At 43.4% G+C, this 24,267-nt stretch overlaps 2 protein-coding genes across 19 annotated transcripts in view; both read right to left on the bottom strand.

Moving 5' to 3' along the window:
• The window catches only part of EFCAB3 (EF-hand calcium binding domain 3), a 477,549-nt gene extending 468,434 nt beyond the window's left edge, over window positions 1–9,115 (bottom strand). For 17 of the 18 annotated variants that reach the window (XR_007147003.1, XM_047833629.1, XM_047833634.1 and 14 more), the window contains exons 1-2: window positions 8,986–9,115; window positions 1,649–1,758 (exon numbers count right to left, since the gene is read on the bottom strand). Coding sequence is in view for 17 of the 18 variants with exons in the window: in XM_047833629.1 (XP_047689585.1) it covers window positions 1,649–1,678 (30 nt within the window). In the remaining variant the exon portion in view is untranslated. Of the gene's footprint in view, window positions 1–1,648; window positions 1,759–8,509; window positions 8,813–8,985 lie in introns of those variants that run through there. The other variant, XM_047833630.1, reaches the window with a different exon arrangement.
• A 9,038-nt stretch (window positions 9,116–18,153) lies between these two features.
• ITGB3 (integrin subunit beta 3) overlaps window positions 18,154–24,267 on the bottom strand; it is a 51,866-nt gene continuing 45,752 nt past the window's right edge. The window contains exons 14-15 of the mRNA XM_047833744.1: window positions 19,624–19,790; window positions 18,154–18,306 (exon numbers count right to left, since the gene is read on the bottom strand). Coding sequence (XP_047689700.1) covers window positions 18,241–18,306; window positions 19,624–19,790 — 233 coding nt within the window. The 3' untranslated portion in view covers window positions 18,154–18,240. The remainder of the gene's footprint in view (window positions 18,307–19,623; window positions 19,791–24,267) is intronic.

The raw sequence follows: 24,267 nt of genomic DNA, 5'->3' as shown, positions 1-24,267 counted from the left end.
CAAATCAGCTCATGAGGATATAATCAACTAAGTATTAGGTATAAAAAAGTGGAACAGGTTAGTAGACATATCACACATCTTGGTACTTAGCAAGAAGCCTTGAAATTGTTTTTTTTTTGTGGGGGTGGGGGGGCGCCTGAGTGGCTCAGTTGGTTAAACATCTGACTTTTGTGTTTAATTTGTTTAATGTTTATTTATTTTTGAGAGAAAAAGAGACACAGATGAGTGGGAGAGAGGCAGAGAGAGAGGAAGACACAGAATCCAAAGCAGGCTCCAGGCTCTGAGCTGTCAGCACATAGCCCATCGTGGGGCTTGAACCCAAGAACCATGAGATCATGATCTGAACCAAAGACGAATGCTTAACCAACTGAGCTGCCCAGGTGCCCCTAACTTTTGATTTCAGCTCAGGTCATGATCTCACAGTTTGTGAGATCCAGCCTCACACCATGCTGTCTGCTGACAGCACAGAGCCTGCTTGGGATCCTCTCTCTACTTCTCTCTGCCCCTCTCCCACTCATGTTCTCTCTAGCGCACATGTGCTCTCTCTCAAAATAATAAATAAACATTAAAAAAATTTTTTTTAATTTCTTTCGGATTACAGTATAGGTACATGTCATATGGTAGCACCAGATCCATTGAAAGCATAAATTTAAAAGGTTAAGACTCTCAGTTGACAATGTTGAATTTTTCCTGAGCCTTGTGCTCCTGGAAAACAGTGAAGATTAAAGGAATCCCTTTACCGTTTTGTGTTCTGGAAAATGGCCTGCTGCAAGGAATCACCCTTCCCCCCCATAAGCTTTAGATAAAACTCACAGATGCCCCCCTTGTTTACCTATGACAAGGCCAAATACCTTCAAAATTCCTTTTCTTTGCTCTACGAAATGATTAGCTAAACTGTTTTAACCCCACTGATTAATTAGAACAAAAGGATTATTAGCCAAACTGTGGTTAAGCTTTCCTCCTTCCTCCAGGCCCCTACAATATTCTCTGATCTGTTTATCTCATCATGCCACTCTTTCATCCCACTTCCCCAAATCCAGTTCCTAGCCTTGTTGACTCCTCTCCATGAAAGAAAAGCCATTTTTGCCTAGCCCTTGAGCTCCTTGAAGATCTTATGGTCACAGCCTTCTCTCTCCTATTTCAATAAATAGTCCCTTTCCTCCCTTGGAATAATCCTTTCGAATATAGTCTCTCCTTACTAAGTCCGGGTTTGTTTTTTGTTTGACACAATACTGGCCAATGGATAAGAACATCCCCTGAATCACAGGGAAGAAGGCTAGAGACACTTGGTATCTTTTAGATTACCTTCTGGTTAGACTCCCACATCATTAATTATGTTACCTACAACCGTTTATGTAGGTTTAAATCCTTTATTCTCCTAAAAAATTATCCCAGTCCCCTACCCCGCAAAATACTCTCAACATACCTCTTGATATTGCTGGGATGAAAGTTCATTATATGCCCACTAAAAAACTCAAAACTCACCTTAGTTATTAAAAGATCCTATAGTTATATTGCTCTATGAATCTGCTTACTGATTATGGGTGTGAGATAAATATAAACTAATTTTTTAATGTAAACTATTTTTAAAGAAGAAGAAGAAGCAGCAGCAGCAGCAGCCTTTAGAAACTATTTTTGAAAAAAATACCTGGCAGAATAAAGGTACTTTACTTTCCATTTTTCAGTTTAGAGGTAAATTCGGCCCTTGAGGACTCAAAGGTCTTGATGAACAAGTATGAATGAGCACAAAAGGATTTCCTGCCAAAAAAAAAAAAAAGATAAGAAAAAAATCATATGCCTGCTTAAGAGACTTAATTACATTTACCTACCTGGTTATCCCTGTAATGTAACACAGTATAATACCAAATAGATATTCCCCAAGCCATGTATGTGTACAAAAACTAGAAAAAGCAGTTAGTAGATTGTAATTCACAGGAGATCACACCGTCCCTTAATTTTACCTTTTGTGGTATAAGAAGTAGAGAAATCCAAAACAAATGACATAAAAGGCAGAGAAATCCAGTTATATTTATTTATTCAAATAAACCCAGAGAAACAGAACTACTAACATAGCAATTCCCAATGTTATTAAATGCTTACTATATACTAGACATTATGATGAACACTTTAACATAAATTATTTCATTTATTCCTTACAGATATTTTTTAAGGAATTATCATTATCTTTATTTTACAGATGAGGAAAATAAAGACTCAGATCAAGTTGTCCAAGATGAAACCGCCAACAAATAGCGGAGTCAGAAATTGAAGTCAGACAGCCTAACTCAAGAGCCGTGGTCTTCAGCACCCTATAACATCACCTCTCAAAAAAATACTATTGTAAACAAAAGATGCCTCAGCCTGTTTTAAATCAAAGACTTCCACATCACATACCAACCAATTTTCAAAATTCCTCGCATTTTCACAGGCTTTTTTTACTTATATCTGAGTTACAGTGGATGTGCTATTTATTACATTGCTAGTTATATTACATTGTTACAATTATCAGGGTCATTTTCATACCATGAAGTTTAACTGCAAGTATTAATATTCTTAACAGAGATAGTACTTTAAAATCACTTACTTCTGAAATGTTATACTAATTACTGCTGAATGTGGTATGTCCAACATTCCTGGAATTCAAACCATGTTAAAAATCCATTGAAACCATGTGACAAATAGCCATCTCAGAAGACATTAGGTGGCTATGCAGATTTCCCCAGCAACCTACTCGATGTTACCTCTTCGAGGTCTTCTCTAATGAGCTCAATCTTTACTTAGCAACTATTTGGTATAGTATGGTCTCCACCATTGTTACTATCTTCACTATTCAACTGGCATTAATCATTTGCCTTGTATTTTTATGTGCCACATATACATCTCCTATATCAACTATAACTTATATTTCATGGATGGACTGAAAGAAATGGATTGGTATCTTATCATTCTTTGAATTATTCCTCACAATAACAAGCACAATGCTATATGTATAAAACAAAGGAAGGAAAGAAAGAAAGGAGGGGGAAGAGAGGGAGAAGGGAAGAAAGGAAAGGAAAGGAAAGGAAAGGAAAGGAGAGAAGGCATGTCTTCCTTATGGAGATTACTCACCAACAGCTTCTTAAGTTATCAGAGTACCTAATTAAGCACTGTAAGCTTTATTTAAATAAACCATGAAAGGAGGAATTGTTTCATAATTTTTTGACCTATCAAAAAGTTGACTGGTTTTAATCTGCTGGATGAATCAAATACTACATAACCCTCTCCAAGCTAAGAGGAAAAAATAGTACAGGAAGTCCCTTCCCCATAAATCTGACAAAAGATGTCTCGAGTCTTTCAATCGTATGATACATATATGAACTTGCAAGGACAAACCAAGAGAAATGAACTTGTATTTCTCTTGTCCAATCTATCCGTTTGTCTCTCCATCCATGAATTCAACACATATATACTGCATGCTTACTATGTACTAAGCTCTCCTCCAGGCTGAAAACAGAGACAACAGGGATACAGCAGTGAAAAAGCAGGAAAAAATAAATCCTGTTTATTTATCCGGCTCCTCATGGAGCTTACATCCTAGTCAAGGAGAGACAATAAAATAGATAAATAAGTAAAATATGTAGTATGTTATCTGTGATAAGTACTAAAGGGGAAAAAAATGTAAAGTAGGGGGAAAAAGTGAAGTACGGTGTTAGGGAAGAGAAGCAGGGAACAGATAGGGTAGCCAAGAAAGACCTTACTTAGAGGGAGACTTGTGCATACAGATCTGAAGGCATGAAAGTAGGAAGCCAATGAATATCTTGGGGGACAGCATTTCAGCCAGAGAAAAGCCAAGTACCTAGGCTCAGAAGTAAGAAGGAGCTTCATTGTTCAAGGAACAGTGGGAAAGCCCATAAAGCTGAAGCAGAAAAAGCAAAGTGAAAGAAGTGGGGACCAGAGGGGTCAAGGAAGGGGGGCAGAAATAGAGGGCCCTTAAATCATTGTAAAAACTTTGGCTTGTGCTCTGAGATGGGAAGCCGTGAGACCGTTTTGAGAAGGGAGATGACATGATGTAAAGTCCTTTCTGAAAGGATCACTCTAGTTGTCACAAAGAGGATAACCAGGTGGGGCTAGATTCCTAAAAGCCAAGTGGAAAAAAGTACTCCAAAAGAAGAATGAGTAATTGCCTGGGTGGCTCAGTTGGTTAAGGGTCTGACTCTTGATTTCAGCTCAGGTCATGATCTCAAGGTTCATGAGGTCCAGCCCCTCATCAGGCTCTGCACTGACAGTGCAGAGCCTGCTTGGGATTCTCTCTTTCCCTCTCTCTCTGCCCCTACCCTGCTCGCTCTCTCTGTCTCTCAAAATAAATTTCAAAAAAAAGAAGAATGAGTAATCAGCTGTGACAAATGCTGCCAACAGGTGAAGTGAGAGGAGTACTGAATGGCTGATTAGGTTTTTCAACATGGAGGACACCAACGACCCTAAGAGGAGCCATTTGGGTAGTATGGTAAGGAAATAATGTCCTTGGAGTGAGTTCAAGAGAGAACAGAGGAGAGAAAACAGAGACAAACAGAAGAGAGGACTCTTTCAAAGAGTATGCTTTAAAGGGGAAAAGAAATGAGGTAGTAGCTGAGGGGCAAAGGGGTTACAAGGGTTGAAGATGGGGGAAAATAAAGGCATGTTCATACGCTGATAAGAATAATCTAGTAGAGAAGCAAAAAATGATCACACTGGAGGGGAGAATTACTGAAACAATATTCTCAAGTAGGATAAAGGAGATGAGATTTAGGGCACAAGGGCAGGGTCTGTCCTTAGCTGAGAATATACTTATAATAATAGGAGACATGACAGAGTAATTGGGCTTAATTACATGAAGACCAAGTAAGTAGATGTGGTTGTAGAGGCTTGTGAAAATCATCTGATGGCTGTGAGTTTTCTTTTATTATTTAATATCTATATTATATATATAAACTTTTAAGATGGAAATCATCTGATTGCTGAGTTCTCTTTTATTATTTGATATATAGATAAGCATTTATTATTTCATATATATATATGCTTTTAAGTAGGCTCCACACCCAATGTGGGGCTTGAAACCACAACCCTGAGATCAAGACTCATATGCTTTACTGACTGAGCCAGCCAGCTGCTCTCGATTGCTTTAGTTTTCTTAGTGAAACAGGAAGCAGCATAATCAACTGAGAACAAAGATGTGAGAGAAGATGCTAGAGGTTTGAGGACAGAGGTATTGTTATATAACAGTCATCTAGGAGAATGGAAGAATTAATAGCCCAGGGGTACCTGATAAAGTTGCTGGGCAGCCTCAAGGGTCCCTTGAGGAAAGGACAGTGAATTTAAAGTGAAACCAGGAAGCATGGTTGTGGTTTTTTTCTCTAGCTGTGTTCAATGCAGAGATCTAGATTTAATCTAAGATTATGACTTAGCCAAGAAAGTAAAATGAACTGAAAATGTGATAAGGAAACTGGGGGGGGGGGGAATGAAAGGGAATGGTTTTAATTATTGACCATGTAACAAACGGAGTAGGTGCGTGGGAAGTAAGTATGAGAGACAGTGAGTGACATCTAAAAAAAAAAAAAAAAAAAAAAAAAAAAAAAGGTAGACTGAAGATCCTGCTGGGGTCCAAGGACTATTAGAGTCAGAGTGAGCCTGAAAGACAGGAATGTGATGGTTGGAGAATGGCACACACAGTATTCCCCCACCTTATGCATGGAGACCTGTTCACAGACGCCCAATGGAAGCCTCAAACTACAGAGTACCAAACCCAGTATATATTGTTTTTACCTAAACACAAATACCTACGATAAAGTTTAATTTCCAAATAAGGCACAGTAAGAAATTAGCAATAGTTAATAAATTAATTGAGAATTAATTTTTCATACTGAGAATACGAAAAAGGGACAAGTGACTGAGGAAAGGTTAAATAATCGTAGGAAGACAGGAACTGAGAGATCAGAGTACTGGAAGGATCATCTACATGAATGCTAAAGTCACAAGAATCATGACAGGAGTACAGTTAGAGCAGCAGAAAGCCAGGAGCTGAAATTTAACTAAAGCAACAAGGAGTGGTAGTGGGTGGTATAATCTGATAATGCAAGATGCAAAACTGAGCATTTTGAAAATGGAACGAAGAAATGTCTGGAAGCACCTATGAGAGTCAAGAAGGGGCCATCTACTCACCCTCTAGTCCCGGTAGTACTAGGAGAGCGACAGAGAAAACCACCACCAGCAGCCATACCTATGTTCTGCCCACCACATTCCCAGATACGCAGTCTTTCCTCATTTTCCCTTACATCTTGGTGGTCACTATCTGATTCATCAAAAACTCCCAAAAAGAAGGAAATTCAAAACCGTCTGATACATCACAAGTATTTTTTTAAGTATCATGACTGATTCAGTCCCCATGTAGATCAAGCTATCATATTATTATTAAAGGGTTTTCCATTCCTTGGCAGAGTATAGAATTTTCAAAATTTTATAATTTAATACATACATTAAAATTAGGGGAGGAAGACATACAGATGGCCAACAGACACATGAAAAGATGCTCAACATCACTCATCATCAGGGAAATACAGATCAAAAGCACAATGAGATATCACATCACACCTGTCAGAATGGTTAAATTAAAAAACACAAGAAACAAATGTTAGTGAGGATATAGAGAAAAAGGAATCCTTGTGCACTGTTGGTGGGAATGCAAGTTGGTGCAGCCACTATGGAAAACAGTATGGAGGTTCCTTAAAAAGTTAAAAATAGAATTACTATATGATCCAGTATCAGACGATTGGATATTTACCCAAAGAATACAAAAACAGTAATTCAAAAAGATATATGGGGGTACCTGGGCGGCTCAGTCAGTTAAGCAACCAATTTGGCTCAGGTCATGGTCTCATGGTTTGTGGGTTCAAGCTCCACATTGATAGGTCTCTGTACTGACAGCTCAGACCCTGGAGCCTGCTTCAGATTCTGTGTCTCCCTTTCCCTCTGCCCCTCCCCTGCTTGCGCTCAGTCTCTCTCTCTCAAAAATAAACATTAAATTTTTTTTTAAACTATATGCACCCCTATGTTTACTGCAGCATTATCTACAATAGCCAAATTTTGGAAGCAGCTCAAGTGTTAGCAGCCCATCTATCCATTGATAGATGGATGGATAAAGAGGTGGTATACATACACACACACACACACACACACACACACACACACACACACACACACTGGAATATTACTCAGCCATAAAAAAGAATGAATAATCTTGCCATTTGCAACAGCACGGATGGAGCTAGACAGTATAATGCTAAGTGAAATGTGTCAGCAAAGACAAATACCACAAGATTTCACTCATATGTTAAGAAACAAAGGGAAAAAAAGGGACAAACCAAGAAACACTCTTAACTATAGAAAATAAACTAATGGTTACAAGAGGGGAGGTGGGTGGAGAATGGGTCAAATAGCTGAAGGGATTAAGAGTACACTTATCATGATGAGCACTAAGTAATGTATACAATTGCTGAATATTGTACACCTAAAACTAACACTTTATGTTAACTATATTGAAATTTAAATAAACAAACTTTAAAAGCCGTAAATGAAGTTGGGGAGGAGTGCTTATTGTTACATGAAATCATAGAATCCACAACAGAGCTAGGATGATTTCAGAAATCTTTCTGGTCAGGGGTGCCGGAGTGGTTCAGTGGGTTAAGCTTCTGACTTCAGCTCAGTTCATGATCTTACTGGGGGGGGGGGGGGGGGGGGGTCGAGCCCCACATCGGGCTCTGTGCTGACAATTCAGAGTCTGGGGGCTGCTGCAGATTCTGTGTCTTCCTCTCTCTCTGCCCTGCCCACTTGTACTCTCTCTCAAAAATAAACAAACATTTAAAAAAAAGAAATCTTTCTGGTCTAATACCTTAATTATATATAAGGAAGCTGATACACAGAAAGATTGTGATTTGCTCACACAACGTACACAAAATAGTAGCAAAATTCAGGTCCCTGACTCCCAACTCCAGGGATACTTTCACTAAATTTACACTGCTGCTTAGTAAACCCAGAGGCACAGCTAGGCAGAAATATGGAGAATCTAACTTTATTTTGTTTTTAGTGCGCTGATGTTTGCATTGCGCTTTCACAACTGCACTTTCTCACTTGCTGACTTACCACCACCTCCACATCTGCTTCCCTCCCATCACCCAAGGGCGACAGCCTTCTGCAAAGTACTTTCTACTCTTTCCATTTGGGTTCCCTTCCAAGCCGCCCCCTCTCTTCCTCCCTCACTTCCCTTGCAGCGATGACCGCAAACGTCCATTGACAGCAACTGCAGACACCTCTTCACTGCACCTGTTGCCCTTAACGTTCACACATGACCAGCACCCCCCCCAACTGCCGCCTTTAACAATACTGACTGAACTTCCACTTCATGGAAGAACCTGTGCTGTGGAACATTCCAACAGGCCCTGCTCGTTTAGCCTTCTGGCGAAGAAAGTGAGTAGACCTGTGAACACGTTAAACTACTCACCAGATGAAAACAAGTGCTCTACTAGAGGTTTGAGGGTTTGCTCAAGAGGCAGGGAAGCTTCCCAGCCACCATGACCTCCACCCTTCTAGAACCACCATTTCTGAGGCACCATCGGATCCAGCCGCGTCTGCCCCTTTAGTGCCCGGCCCGCCCAGTCACATCGCCGCCCCTTCTGGAACCTTCGTCCATCTCCGTAATTGTTCTACTTTGTCCCTCGCATCGGGTGGCACGCTCCTCGGCAGTCTTGCCTCTCCACCTGTGTCCCCCGGGGGGGGGGGTCCCACCGTGAACCCCCTCGGGCTCCCAAGGGTGTCCCCCTCCTCCCGCCTCACGGGCCGAGGCCCTAGCCCCACGGGATCCGAAGGTCCTAGCTGCAGGCCGCTCAGCCCCCCCCCCCCCCCCCCCCGCGTGGCCCGGCGCTCTCGCTGCGCCGCCTTCCCGGGCTCCCACGCGACGAAGCCCCGCCCCCAGGTCACCTGACCGAGGCCGACGCTCCGCCCAGCGAGCGGCCCGCGCTGGAAGAGTGCCGGACCCAGGGCACCGCCACCGCCACCGCCTCCGCCACCGCGCAGGGGCTCCGGGGCAGCGGGGAGCGGCTGAGCTCGCCGCCGCCTCCGCGCCGACTGGACAGCGCTGCGGCCCCGCGGCTCCACCCCACCTCACAAGAGCCTGTGACCTCACCTGGCCCCGTCGGCGGCCCAGACGCGAGCTCCTCCCCGCGCGCTGTCCTCCAGGCACCTGGATTTCGCCGTCCGTCCCGCACTCCCTACCCTTCCTGCAGCTCTCTTCGTTCCCTGGTGCAGTGCCCCGCCCCAGTCTGACATCTTTTCAGGATTATCCTGTATCCATCCTTTGAAGACTTCCCGCCCTGCCTTCGAAAACATTCCATCCTTCTTGGTTTCTACCGCTCTGTACCGGAAAACAGCGCAGAGCTCTTTGTCCCGACACTTTGCTGAAATCGGTTCCAGGCTGCCCTTCAGAGGACTAACGCTTACTTTGGGAAGAGATGCTTTGTGTTTCTTCGAAGATCAATGTCTTGTGTGTGTGCATGCTGCAGATGAAATGTTACTGGTAAAAGACACAAAGCGACTTTTCACGGCTTGCCCCAAATATGTCGCTAAAACGTTGTACGAATCCAAGACAGTGAAATTAATCATTTTTAAGGTTTTTGCTACACTAGAGTCGTAAATGTTCTGTCAAGCGGAGAGCGTTTTGCAAATATTTTCCCCCTAAAGCTCATGATTTGAGGTATAAAGGTAAATTTCCAAAAAGGTAAAATTCACCTTGATTGAGCCAACCTGAGCTCTCCGTTGTTAACATTGTGGTGAGCCGCGTGGACTTTAGAGCTGGATCTATGCAAATTCAATTACTGAGTCAATTATCCTAATTATTTACTGTATGCAGTGGGGCAAACTAAGCTCTCTAAGCCTCAGTTTTCTCATTCGTTCAGAATTGTGATAATTCAAAAATGTTTATGCAGTGCTCAAAAAATGTTAAAACAGTTAATTACTTCAGAGATACTTGTGCCCATTTATATCTCAAATCCTGTTGTGTAGGCATTCTTTAGTACTTTTAACATGTACGTGTTTTATCTCCCTCAACAGTCTGTAAGTAATGAGTGCTGAGACCATGTCTTTTATTTTTGTAAACACCCCACCCTCCATTCCCTACTTCCCCACCTACCCACACACACTGTTTACAGTCCACCTCTGTTAATGAGCTGAGCCCATTTTCCATCTATTCATAAGGCATCAACTTCTAACGTGTAAGGATTATAATGGTTTCAGTCTGTCTGATCACCAGATTGTGGACGCTTCACAATCTTGAGCACTTGTAGTTTGTTAGTACTGAGTCTATTGATGAGTTAGTTACTGTATTAGTTTCAGAGACGCTCACCAAATAGCACCAAGAGTATAGTAGTTAGGATTAGATTCTTTCAGCTAACAGAAAATCCCTAAATAACAGTGGCCTAAGCAAGATAGAATTTTATTTCTCACATTCGAGAGGTTCAGAGATGGTCACCCAAGGGTGAATATTGCTAACCATAGTTGCAAGGACACAGTCTTCTATTTTACAGCTCCACTGGCATTTATTCCAGTGGTGGCTTAAGGGAGATATCACAGGCAAAAGACTCTCAAAAGATTTTAAGGTTATGCTTCTTGGATCCTCTCATTCAAATAATATGGCTTCTAAGAAGCTTAAGGCTTTTGTCCTTCTGCAGAAGCCCGAGGTAGCAAAAGATTTAGCTCAAAGATATTTATGGGTAGGGCTTTTATTTTATGGGACTGAAACCCAATCAATATTTGCAGGAGACTCATAATTTTTTTTAAAGAGTATTGTAATTGTCAGAAACACTGCCAGCTTGGGCTGAAGGAGTCAGAGCGTGAAAGGAAAGAGGTCTTTGGACCCTCAGGCTCTATAAGCAGGAAGCAGGCTGAGAAAACTATTTCCATGTAAATATATGCTACCTTTAATGGATAAAGATGGCTTCAAGGGTAAAACCAAAAGCCTAGAAGATAGAATGAAAATCCATGGAGAATTATTCCCAGGCCTTTCATATGGAACTGCCAGCCTATACCAAGTGACTTTCAGAACTGCTATGGACTGGGGGCTTCTGCAAACCTGTTTTATGCCCCTTGAAACTGGAATGTCTCCCTATCTGTCCTGCCATTTTAATTGGTTGTTGCAGGAAGAGAGCATATAGCTTTTTCCTTTAGTTCACAGGACTTCAGATTAAGAGGCACTACACTCAAGTGGCCAAATGTAAGGAACTATATCCAAGAAGACTCCTCTGCCCCAGGACCTATTTAGAGGACAAGACTCTGGACTTTGAGTGAATGCTATAATGAGATAAGACCTTGGGGGGTCCTTGGGAAGGGGGAGCACTTGTTGCAAGTGAGGGAACTATGAATAAGTAGTGACCAGAGGGTGGACTGTGGCAGTTTTGAACTATGTCCACAAGTTCTTTGGTGTATTAGTTTCTTGTTACTATAACAACTTACCACAAACTTCAACAACAACTTATTACATTTCTGGAGGTCAGAAGTCCAAAATTGGCCTTACAAAGGCTGCATTTCTGGAGGCTCTAAACGAAAATCTATTCCTTACCTTTTCCTGCTTCTAGAGGCTTCTGCATCCCTTGACTCGTGGCAACCTCACACTGACCTGTTTCCATCATTACATTTCCTATTCTCACTCTGACCCCCTTATGATTGTGTTAAGGCTATCCACATAATCCATGAAATTTCCCTGTTTCTGCCCTTAATTACATCAGCAAAATTCTTTATTCCATGCCAGGTAACATATTCGATGGTTCTGGGGATTAGAACATGGGTGCCTTTGGGAGAGGGGGATGGGCAGGGGCAACAATTTTATCTACCACAGCGCTCATACCTTCAAGAAGTGGCATCTAGGTTCATGAGTTCTAGCCCTGCGTCGGGCTCTGTGCTGACAGCTCAGAGCCTGGAGCCTGCTTCAGATTCTGTGTCTCCCTCTCTCTCTTTCTGCCCCTTCCCCACTCATACTCTGTCTCTGTCTCTCTCTCTCTCAAAGCGTAAACATTGAAAACAATTTTTTTACAAAAGTGGCATCTGATCCACGCTTCTTGAATATGGACTAGTTGTAGCGGGCTACTTAACGAATAGAGTATGGTGGAAATGCTGACGTGACACGTACAAAACTACGTCACAAGAGATATTGCAGCTTCCTCCTGGCTCTCTCTTGGCTTCCGCACTTAGGGAGAAGCCATCTGACATGCCACAAAAACTGCAAGATCGCGTTTGTGGTTTTAAGCTGCTAAATCGTGGGATAATTTATTATGCAGCAATAGATAACTACCACAATCCCTCAGGTCCCATCCTGATCCGTGAGGTCTGCTTAAGTTCTAGCTATTATCTCTACAGTGGGCCTACCTGAAGAAGGAAGGGGAGAGGAGAGGCATGCTCCCTTCTTAAGTGGCTCGTGATGGAAGTGGTATGCACCTCTTCCATTTGCATCTGTCTACAAGATGGACAGGGCAGCCTAGCTGCACGAGAAGCTTGGAGACATAGTATCTATTCCAGGCAGCCATGTGTCCAACTGGAAATGAGGAGTTCTGACTTTATGTGAGAAGAGGAAAACACATATGGGGGCACAATTAGCAACCTCTGGCACAATGGGGGATTATAAGGGTCAGGAGAAGCAAAATTGAGCATAGATCCATTAACATTTTTCCTAACTAATCTCTTCATTGGCCACCGAATGATATTTACACACCCAGCACTCTGATCTCTCCAAAGAAATCATGCCAATTGTATGAGTCACAGGAAAACCCAACTAATAAAAAAAAAAAACCACAATGAATTGCGAAATTTTTTTTTTCTTACAAAGCTGTTTTCAGGGACACTGATAAAGAACAATTTACTGTGGAGATTTTGCCTGAAGGCTGTTAAATCTCCTAAATGTTGCTTTCTAAATGCTTCTATTCTGTGAGCATTCTCCCGTGTATTGTCAGAAAATACACAGCTGACGGAAAATGTCTTCTCTGTGCAAAAGTTTAGAGAGACAGCACTATGGCAGCAATCGCAAGGAACACAATCATGTTAACTGACCTATAATTTTCTTTTCACATGCTAACTATTCTTGGATAGTCTCATTAAGTGGATTTTTAAAAAAATGTTTTAAGTTTATTTTTGTGAAAGAGACAGAGCAAGTGGGGGAGGGGCAGAGAGAGAGGAAGAGAGAGAGAATCCCAAGCAGGCTCTGCACCATCAGCACAGAGCCCAATGTGGGGCTCAAACTCACAAACCGTGCGATCATGACCTAAGCCAAAACCAAGAGTCGGACACTTAACCGACTGGGCCATCCAGGCACCCCTTAAAATTTAACAATATAGATAACCCCAATCACAAGCATTTAAAACTGCCTGTGTGCTTTAGTCAAACTACAAAATATCAGAAATAGATATTTCAAGAAATATGTTACAAAACCAAATAGAAATTATTTTTCAACAAGCATTAAATGGTTTTCTTGCACAGCATATGTTAGTTTCCTTACATCAGTGTGAAAAATGAATGCACTGTAATTCCAAGACAACTTGCTTGTAATTGATCCCAGTGGTCATTACATGGCTGTTACTATAGAGTTCAGACTATACAGGCCAAGAGTTACAAATTGATTACAAATATGATTTGATATATAGCTTTTCATTTCATTTTCACATAAAGTCCTCCATTTTACCCAGATATTTATTCATCAGTTACCATGAAGTAAATAAAACACAGTGTACCTACAAAATTTCACCATAAAAGGTCTCAGTGTGTGTTCACATAATCCTTTTACGACGTCATGCACTGTAATGTTTTTTAAAAATGCACGTTATTTAAGGAATGTAAGACCCAAAGGCAAAGATGATGAGTGTGCTATAAAGTACTTCAACCCCACACTGTCGATGCTCAATACATTTTAAATAGCAGAAAGTGAAGTTGCAAATTCTAGAGTCTTACCCTATAAAGTGATAATGCTAATAATTTCGATATTCATCCCATCTCCTGTGAATAAAAGGTTTTCTTAGGTGCCTGCCAAGTATCCTGTTAGTTGGGTTTCTTTCCCTGTGATTTTGATCTAGTACTTCTTTTAGTTTTTCATGGGAATTTGTGGCTGTGAGGGAACCAGAAGCCTCTGATCACTTAATTTGGAAAATGGATCAAAAGTGGATTTTCATTTTGTGTGGGTAGATATTTGGTTCTCTTAATATACCCGCCAAGCTATATTCATAATCTTTTAGGAACTGAGATGACTAAACTGCAAACTTAGTAAGCCAGAAGGACAGGTAAGTGACTTCTTAAGTCAATGGTTCTCAAACTTGATTCAGCAGCAGAATCACAGGGAGGGCTTGCTGAAACACAACACTGGGCCCGGCCCCATCTCAGATTTTCTGAGTTAGTAGCCCTGGGGCGTGGCCTGTGCATTTTTATTCCTAACAACTTCCCAGGTGATATGGAGGCTGCTGGTCCTCAAACCACATTTTGAGACCCAATTCCTTAAATAGAAGTTGGGCATTTTTCCCCCTAAAGCTGGGCATTTAAATGATCCTGTCAATAATCTGCCATCAAGCCTTTATTGTACTGATTTATGCCTCCTGCAAACAACACCTAGGCTAAACTGACAGTCTGTTCTATTGAGATTGCACAAGTTCCTAAAAAATCCCCAATTAAAAGACAAAAAACTCCAACTCTTAGAACAGCAATAACCTACTCAGTTTGAAAACATTATGAAAGTCTAAAGAAACGCTCTGGGTTCTGGAGTAAACTTCAGTCCCCGTGGTGGTCATCATTTGGTTACATTTGGAAACAGGCTTGTTCTAAAATAATCATTTTTGGGGCGCCTGGGTGGCGCAGTCGGTTAAGCGTCCGACTTCAGCCAGGTCACGATCTCGCGGTCCGGGAGTTCGAGCCCCGCGTCAGGCTCTGGGCTGATGGCTCAGAGCCTGGAGCCTGTTTCCGATTCTGTGTCTCCCTCTCTCTCTGCCCCTCCCCCGTTCATGCTCTGTCTCTCTCTGTCCCAAAAATAAATAAACTTTGAAAAAAAAAAAAAAAATTTAAAATAATCATTTTTGAGGCGATGACATTTACTCTTTTCACCCAAAGAAAACAGAAATAACAACACAGGAAGAACTGGGCAGCCTTAGGTCAATTCTTTTTGGAAAGCACATTTAATTTACTGTTGCACAATTCAAACAGAGGGGGTGGTTAGGAAGTCAGGAAGGCACTTAAGTCATTTCAACCAGGAATACCTAACAAAGAGAAGGATCTTGAAATCATGGATGGTCTAGGAATATCTGAGAGAGAAAGATGGGATTCGTTATGTGACAACTTGTCAGGAGCATCCCAAGCTTCCCATTACTATCCACACACCCTGAGACTGAACATAAATTCTCTCCAGATGAGCTGAGCACAAATAAATAACTTCTTTGGGCTGTGCTGATACCAAAATACTATTTAGATGTTCACCCTTCGTGATGCCCAAACTGACTGCCATTTGCTGTCTCGCAAACACAGCTACAGGTTCTCCCCGCATACAAAGAGTATTGGTCTTTTTTTTTTTTTAATCTTCATTTATTTTTGAGAGAGCGTGAACAGAGGAGGAACAGAGAGAGAGGGAGACACAGAATCCGAAGCAGGCTCCAGGCTCTGAGCTGTCAGCACAGAGACTGATGTGGGGCTGGAACTCACGAAATGCGAGTTCATGACCTCAGCCAAAGTCAAACACCTAACTGGACCACCCGGCGCCGTTTTAAAGCCTAGGAGTCTCCTTCCAGAAGCTCAGAGAAGAGTCCTACTGATTTTTTCATCCTTTAAATATATGTTCTTCCTCCTTTGATATAGTGTCTTCATATAAACCATCTTATCTAAAGAAAAGGTCCAACTACTGCTTTAATGGACTCTTGTCTCAGTAGCCAGAGGGTATAGTTAGGTTCTAAACTTCTTGGATTCATTATCGACCCTCCCCTCCCCCATTTACCCCTCTACTGTATTACTATCCCTTTCAGTAAAGAGTAATCCATGGGTGAGACAAGGCTCAGTCATTTGCCCTACTCCTAATTCCAAGGCTTATTCTCAGTGTTAACACACGAATACAGAATACACATTTCAGCTACTTCTTAATGGATTCCTCTCCCTTATATGTGGATGCAAACGTGTGCAAAGTGAGCTAAGGAATAATAAACTAAGTGGAGCTTGAGTGCTACATAGGAAATGTGACTGCTAACAAACATCGGAGAAGGGGCTCTAAGAGAGGCCAGAATGAGGCTTTTTCATTGAGAAAGGTGATGTGGAATGACATCCGCTCTTGCAAAAGCCGGTCTCTCAGATCTCCCAACTTAACAACAAAAAAAGTAGTATCAACATCTCACGGAATCTTGACTGTATGTCTGATGCCACAGTAAGTCCCAGCATCTCAGATTATCGATATGGAAAGACACCTTCCAGACTGGCTGGTCCAAACTATCATTTTTCAAACTAGAAAACGGAGCCCCGAAGGGAAGGAAGAGAGGCTTGCCTTAATTAAGGGTAAAGCTTCCTCAGCTGCAACAATGTGGCCAGGGCTTACATTTTCTGATCGTGACACCACTGTCTATAGCTCTTTCCTTTTTCTTGATGAATGGGGGGTGAGGGTGGTTGTTAATGTTTAGACCAATGTGAACACCAAGGAAGCAACTGCTAGGAGAAAAGAACCACTTGTACCCCTTCTGCTCAGAAATGGCCCAGCATGCCCGTGGGGCCATCCCCACAGGCTCCCAGGATGAGAGAGCCCCTACAGATCCAGCAAATGGGCAGCAACTCCCTATGAATGATGCCAAGTGGGAGGGTCTGTATCCATCCCAAGTCTGTGTGGGGTTGTTGTTTTTTTTTTTTTTAATATGCTCCTCCTCCTCCTCAAATAAAACTACAAAATATAATGCAAATGTGTTTCTGTACGTATTCCTTTAGATTAAGCAAGCCTCATCATGGTTTCAGGTGACCCAATGAGAAAAATAAAATAAAACTGCACTTGTGGCCTCTCAGATTAAAGACTGAGTTAGAATGAGGTTGTCCAGCCCATAGGAGAATAGGCCACACACGCTGATCCAACTGGCCCATCATTCTAAATGTGGCACATATGCCCAGCAGACTCAGAGACCCATGGGAATGATTCCTGCACAAGACAGCCAAGAGGTAGATAAGTGCAATCAGCCCCATGGATGGATGTAGCACACAGAAGCACCAGATTGGGTGTAGGGGCGGGGGGGGTGCCTTGGACAAGGGGCAGAGGGCCTGAAGGGTGGGGCCAGATCTCTGGCTCTCATCACAGCACTCTCCCTGGGAGGAAAAGCGTCCGGTCATGAAAGAAATTCCCAGTATGTAGCAAATGTCTACAGCAGTGAGAGTGTGGACGTAGAAGGTAAAGAGGTGATGCTGGTCTAAGGGTAACACGCGTCCTCCAATCGAACTTCTAGGGTGGGGTGCCAAGGAGACAAATCTGAAGGGTGATGATTATGAACTGGGGGACTCTGGCACATTCATCCAGGCCATGCATGACCCCTGAGTGGCCTTCCCATCCTCACTCCCAACAGAATTGCTGGCAAGGGCTCCCCTTGTGAGAGAACCATACTGGATTGAGGGGATAGCGAAAGACATAGGCAACTCCGATGGCTCCGCTTGCTTCTGATTTCTCCTTCAGCCTGAGGGAAGGCAAAGGAGATCAAAGTCCAGATGACACAACAAGGCTGCAGAGCCCAGCATTTGCTATCAGAGCTGCTGAGCGTCGGACCCAAGAACCGTAAACTCAAGGCAGAGTCAAGGCCCCTTCCTCTGGAATGAGAGGCTCAGCCCTGCCCTTCTCTTCGGGAGAAATGGCCAGAAAAGGAAAGCTGGCTTCTCACTGAGGTAATGAACAGTACCTGCCCAGCTACGTGGGTCACCCTAAGGTTAAGCAGGAAGGATCCCTGAAGGAGGCATTCTGCGGACAAAGGCTGAGGAGCTCCACGTGTCTGGACACACCTCAAGTTTTAAATTACACACTCCCCCACATGCAGCACACTCACGCGTACACACGCACAGAGACCCACACCTCCACATACTGACATTCTTGTAACCCACCCCACTCCCAGCCCCCGATCCTGCCCCACAGATTTCATTCCCTGTAAACATGACAGCAGATGTGTCCACAATTCTGGGACAGCCTGACAGTGAACTGAGGATGACTGCTTGTCATTAAGTGCCCCGGTAGGTGATGTTGGTGAAGGTGGATGTGGCCTCTTTATACAGTGGGTTGTTGGCCTGCAGAGAGAACAGAAATGTGTCTTACAGTGAATTCCTCAATTCTTCCCTGCCCTCAACGATTACATTTCGCCTGACAAGACACCTTTCTCCGGGCTACACCATCCATGAATCGCTCAATGCTCATTGTAACCCCATATTCGCTCCTGAGATGGGAGTGGGTAGGAAATAAGAGGAGAGAGAAAGTGGAATGCCATTGTGCTGCTGTTTCGAAGGGGTTGAATTCAACCCATTACTTTTTGGTGATCCCCAAACACCTCAGTACCACTTGTAGCCAGTATCTATTTCCTGCTTCTCTCCTGAATGCTCTCTTTTGCCCTTCCCCAATTTTTTTTTTCTTTTGTTGTGACTATGCTCGGGGATGCAGGCAGAGACGAGAAATGTAGCAGGTGGTAGCTGAAACAGAGAGGATAGCTTTCACTCAAAATAATTTTAATTTGTTCTCATCTCATCCTTCCAAGCGCTACCCACTGTCATGTTAGCAGGAAAAAATAAGACCTTCACTGGGTTGCCCAAATTATTTTCTAACAAAAAGTGATAAATCCCATAAGATCTGGCCGTCTTTAGGAGTCCCATTTCAAGAAATACAACACATTCTCATGTGCCACTGAGATTCCAGATTTCTACACTGTACGAACAGAAACATCTCAAGTTTCTTGGGACCCTTGAGTACCAAGGCCTGAGGTGACCATCAAATGAGAACAAACTTTCAGCCTCCTGCTAGACATTCGTGGAGTCAAACAGCCATTTTGGAAGGTCCAGAAAAAAAAGTCAGAATGTGGAAGATGAGCCAAAGGAGAACAGAGCAAAATTAAGTATATAGAAAGTTCTCAATAGATGCTTGATTGAATGCAATCAGAATAAACTGCAGAGAGGATATGTTTTAAGAGGCTGGCTCAAAGAGTAATTTCTATCATAACTTGATTCCCTCCCACAATTGGGCAAGCCGTTGAACCTCTGTGCTCAGTTTTCTTATCTACAAACTGGCAATAATAACGCCCCCCCCCCCCATCATTTGTCCTGTCTTCCTCAATTAGAGAATATGTTTCCTTTTGATTGTGTCAGTGTCCAGAGCAGAGCTGGGCCCTACCTGTACTCAGTCAGTTCTCCCCGATGGGACCTATGGTCACTGTGTGGCAGGGAGAGACTCAGGTGGTTTTCAGGAATAAAGACAACAGGACCATCTCCCAATTTCCACAACAGAGACTAACTGGGAAATTATGGTGCTGGCTGAACCTGGCTCCCCTAAGTACCTACTATTTCCAGTTGAGGCTCTCAAACCAATGACTTAAGAAAATGCCCAGCCCCGACTCTTACTGTGTCCCATTTTGCTCTGGCTCGCTCTTCCTCAAATTTAGCAAACTCCTTCCGGTCATGGATGGTGATGAGGAGCTTCCAGATGAGCAGAGTAGCAAGGCCGATGAGCAAAATGGCCCCCATCACTGAGAGTAGGACCACCAGGATGTCAGGACCCTTGGGACACTCTGTCAGGAGAGAGCACAGAGCAGGGATGTTGTAAAGGCAACTTGACCAAGTAAGAAATTACTAGAAATCTCTCTGAGGGAAACAGGGCTTACAAAATAAATCAAAATTTTTAAAAGGGGGGGGGGAGCACCAATATTTAAGACAGCGATAATCTGTCCTGAGTAGTTTAAATTAGAGGTCATAAGCAGGTCACCCCCAGTAGAATCTAACCTACTCAAGTGTTTATTAAAAAGTTGATTTTATGTTAACTCTACTGGATTTAAAACAAAAGCTTGATTAAATTTTTATTTTGTTGGCAGCTTTATATAATCAGGAGATTATCCCCCTAAAACTTCAGATTCTTCTTCTTCCCTTTAAAAACATGAATAAATAGAGGCGCCTGGGTGGCTCAGTCGGTTGAGTGTCCAACTTCGGCTCAGGTCATGATCTCACAGTTCGTGGGTTCAAGCCCCGCATCAGGCTCTGTGCTGACTGCTTGCTCAGAGCCTGGAGCCTGCTTCAGATTCTGTGTCTTCTTCTCTCTCTGCCCCTCCCCTGCTCATGCTTTGTCTCACTCTGTTTCTCAAAAATAAATAAAAGTAAAAAAAAAATTTTTTAAACATAAATGAAAAGGTCTGGAAACACTGCACCCACAGGGCAGCCCTGGTTAGATGTGAGTAGCTGCTGTCCCCTTTAGATGGGACACATTTTCTAGTTTGCCAGACTTGCCACCACCCTCTTTTCTCCACTAAACAGAGGCAACATGTAACTTGTCATGGAGGCTGTGCTACTGTGGGCTCTGGAGCTAGACCGCCAGGGTTCGAATCCTGGCTGACAACTTACTTTGCTATGTGACCTTTGATAAACTATTTAACCTTTCTGGGTGTCTGTTTCCTATCTCTCCATGTTTAAAATGGAGAAAGTAATAGCACTGAATTCCAAAACTTATGAAGAATAGTTAAATATATACTTTTAAAAATTGTTTTTAACGTTTATTTATTTTTGAGAGAGACAGAGACAGAGCATGTATGGGGGAGGGGCAGAGAGACAGGGAGACACAGAATCCGAAGCAGGCTCCAGACTCTGAGCTGTCAGCACAGAGCCCAACACGGGGCTCGATCTCACGAACTGTGAGATCATGACCTGAGCTGAAGTCGAACACCCACTGCGCCACCCAGGCACCCCAACTTATTTATTTTTTTAATGATTATTTATTTTTTAGAGAGAAAGAGAGTGCGCATGAGTGGGGGAGGAGCAGAGAAAGAGGGAGACACAGAATCTGAAGCAGGATGCAGGCTCTGAGCTGTCAGCACAGAGCCCTATAAGGGCTTGAACCCATGAACTGCAAGATCGTGAGCTGAGCTGAAGTAGGACGCCTAACCAGCTGAGCCACCCAGGCATCGGGCTCCATGCTGATCATGAAGCCTGCTTGGGATTCTCTCTCCCTCTCTCTCTCTGCCCCTCTCCCCAACTCGTGCACATTCTCTCTCTCTCTCCCACAAAATAAATATTTAAAAAAAAAGAAACCTGTAAAAATAAATAAGTTAAATATATTTAAAGAACTCAGAACTCTGCCTAGCACAGACTCAGTGCTCAATAACTATCAGCTACTGTTATTACTCGTGTTCTTGTTACACCTGACTGTTTTCACTAACTTATTTACCTAGCTCCTTAGGCATTTGTATTTGTTTCTCTGGTTTGGATATGTACATCTCTGAGGGCTGGGAACCTAATGACCTTGTTAGCACACTTAGAGACCAGGAAGCCTGCCAACCCAGACAATATTTTGGGTTCCTTCCCAAAATATTTCGTCATCTTTAATCCTAACCCTATTGAAAGCCGACTTCCTGTTCAACCCTAGTCAACAACCAACACAGACAGAGGTGCATCACCCCTCTGAAGACCAAGCGGACTGTGCTCTGCAGAGCTCTGCTTCCCGTAAACCACAGGTGTCTGATGGGTGACCTCACTCCAGTAACTTCTCAGGTGTTATGTAATTAGGTGTTTGGATATATGGGTATTGATGGGTCTGGAGAGGTGGTCATGCCCACTTTCCACACTGTCTCCCACCTTCTTCTCTAAACATACACCCTATGCTCACCACACATGACCCAAAAACAACCACCGATGCAGACCCAAGCTGGCTATTTCCCAAGCTACCAAATTATAACCTGTCTATAATTAAAGGAGCATCTGGAGAGAGGCTGTGAGGTTCCAGTGTCTGAGTTCCCAGGAGTGAAGGGCACCAGCTCTTCCGGGAACAACAATCATGAATTCTTGGGAAGAGAGGGCTGACCCTCAAACCTCAGAGTGAAATCTCTTCAATTCTGCATGTCAGTATGGGCGGGACAGGTAGAATGTCAAGAGGTCTTCAGGCAAAAACATCTATTAAGCATTTGTCCTGAAAGGAGTAGACGGCAGGATTCCTGGAAGAAGATGACGAGATCAGCTGGTCTCTAGAGAGATCTCTCAGCCACGGTGATGAGGACTCATCGTGGCGACCCAAGGTCAGGAAAGACTGGGCAGGGCTAGCAGGTTTGGCAAAAGCACAGGAAATCCAGTTAAACTTGAATTTCAGATAAACAATAATTTTTCAGCCTAAGTAGGTACTAAATGTTGAATGGGACATATTGTATTCGACGAGGCAACTCTACCTGGGAGTGATAAGGACCCAGCTCAGCGGAGCCCACTCCACATAATAGGCTGAACACCACCCAGTCAAGGCCAAGCCCTTTGGCAGTGCTGTCTCTACTGCCTTACAGTGGCCCAGCCCTTCAGGGAGACCATCCGCAAAGGCATGAGTTGGGGAAGAGAATGAGAATAATCCCCTCCTATGCTCTGGGACCTCAGATGACACATTTTGCACAAAGCCAGAACCCCTGAAAATAGTTGGGGGCGGTAGGTGAGAAGAGAGGTCAAATTCAGAATTCCAGGGCAACAAGATAGGGAATATGGGTCTGGGGCCCATCTCCTCATGTGGAGGATGGGATCTACATCAGAAAAGCTACTCCACCCCCCACCCTGGGGGGTTATTTGTACAGCTCAGGTTATCACCATCTTTCTGCCCCATAATTCCAGGTAGTGGATTCCAGTCTAAGAATATCAAGCCAAAAGATTTTGGTGTTACAGCAGAAGCACCTGCAAGGATTGTTATAGCAGAGATGAAGTAACGTTAAACCCCAAAGCAAGAACGTACTGCCCTTCAGAAATGAGAAAGCACAAAGGTGCAAATAGGGCGGGTGTGGAAAAATCCATGAAACACGTTAACACAGGTGGGCGGGAAAATGTGAGGGGTCATGGCCAAATAATCCACATGTGCTCCCCCACAGATACATACCCAGACTCTGCCCTCTCCCCTTCCCATGTCAGCTTTCCCTTGAGTCGCTAAATCAAACTAAGGTCATACCCTTTCCTTTACCTTCCTTCTCCCTCCTGAAGGGTGAGAGCCCTGGGAAAGGCAGGTGAACAATATCACGGTAGGGGGCGCCATGCTCTCCGGTACCCATGCAGCCAGCAACACCCTGGCTGACCCGGATGTAGTAGAGCTTCTTTCCACTGTCACCTGCTTCCTTCTCCAAGCAGCCAAAGTTCTCCGAGCAGGTATCAACATGTATGCAAGCCCGCCTGTCAACTCGAATAATCAGTCCTAGTAACTCATTCAAAACCCGTTTACTAAGTATCTTCTCTGTAGATGACTGAGCCAAGTATGGAGATATAACAATAGATAAGACAGATGGTTCGTGTGTTCGTGGAGCACGTGATCTACTGAGGGAGATGGGTGATTAAAGAAGCAAGTTAATGGTGGAATGAAGGCCCATCTAAGGGAAACACAACTGCTCTGGGACTCAAACAGGAGCACCCAACCAAATCAGAAGAAAGGATGATGGAGGAGGTCTGAGAAGGCTCACTAGGGGAAGTGATGTGTCCAAAGCAGAGGCACTCAAATATTGGGGCGTCTCACAACTGCCAGGAGCACTATTCAAGAACACAGAGGCTGGGGACACCTGGGTGGCTCAGTCGGTTAAGTGTCTGACTTTGGCTCAGGTCATGATCTCACAGTTCATGGGTTCGAGCCCTGCGTTGGGCTCAGAGCCTGGAGCCTGCTTCGGATTCTGTGTCTCACTCTCCCTCTGCCCCTCCCATCTTTCTCTCGACTCGTGCTCCATCTTTCTCTCAAAAAATGAATAAACATTTAAAAATGTAATAAAAAATCAAATAAAAAGAACATAGAGGCTCATGGAAGCAGCATGGGGCTCAGGACTCTCGATTTTTTAACAAGGGAACATAGAAAAGTTTGAGACCCACTTTCGTAAAGCAGGGGCCAGCAAGCTATTGTCTGGGAGCCAAATGTGGCTTGCCACCTGTCTTTCTAAATATACTTAGGCTTGTGCATTAAATATAGACTATGGCTGCCTTCCTGTTACAATGGCAGAGTAGTCATGGCAGAGACCACAAGGCCCACAAAGCCTAAAATATTTATTTTGAGAGAGATTGAAA

The sequence above is a fragment of the Prionailurus viverrinus genome, chromosome E1 (genome assembly GCF_022837055.1).
Source record: "Prionailurus viverrinus isolate Anna chromosome E1, UM_Priviv_1.0, whole genome shotgun sequence".
Taxonomy (NCBI): Eukaryota; Metazoa; Chordata; class Mammalia; order Carnivora; family Felidae; genus Prionailurus; species Prionailurus viverrinus.
Note: the sequence above shows the minus strand (reverse complement) of the source record. Positions and strands in the feature narration are given on the sequence as shown.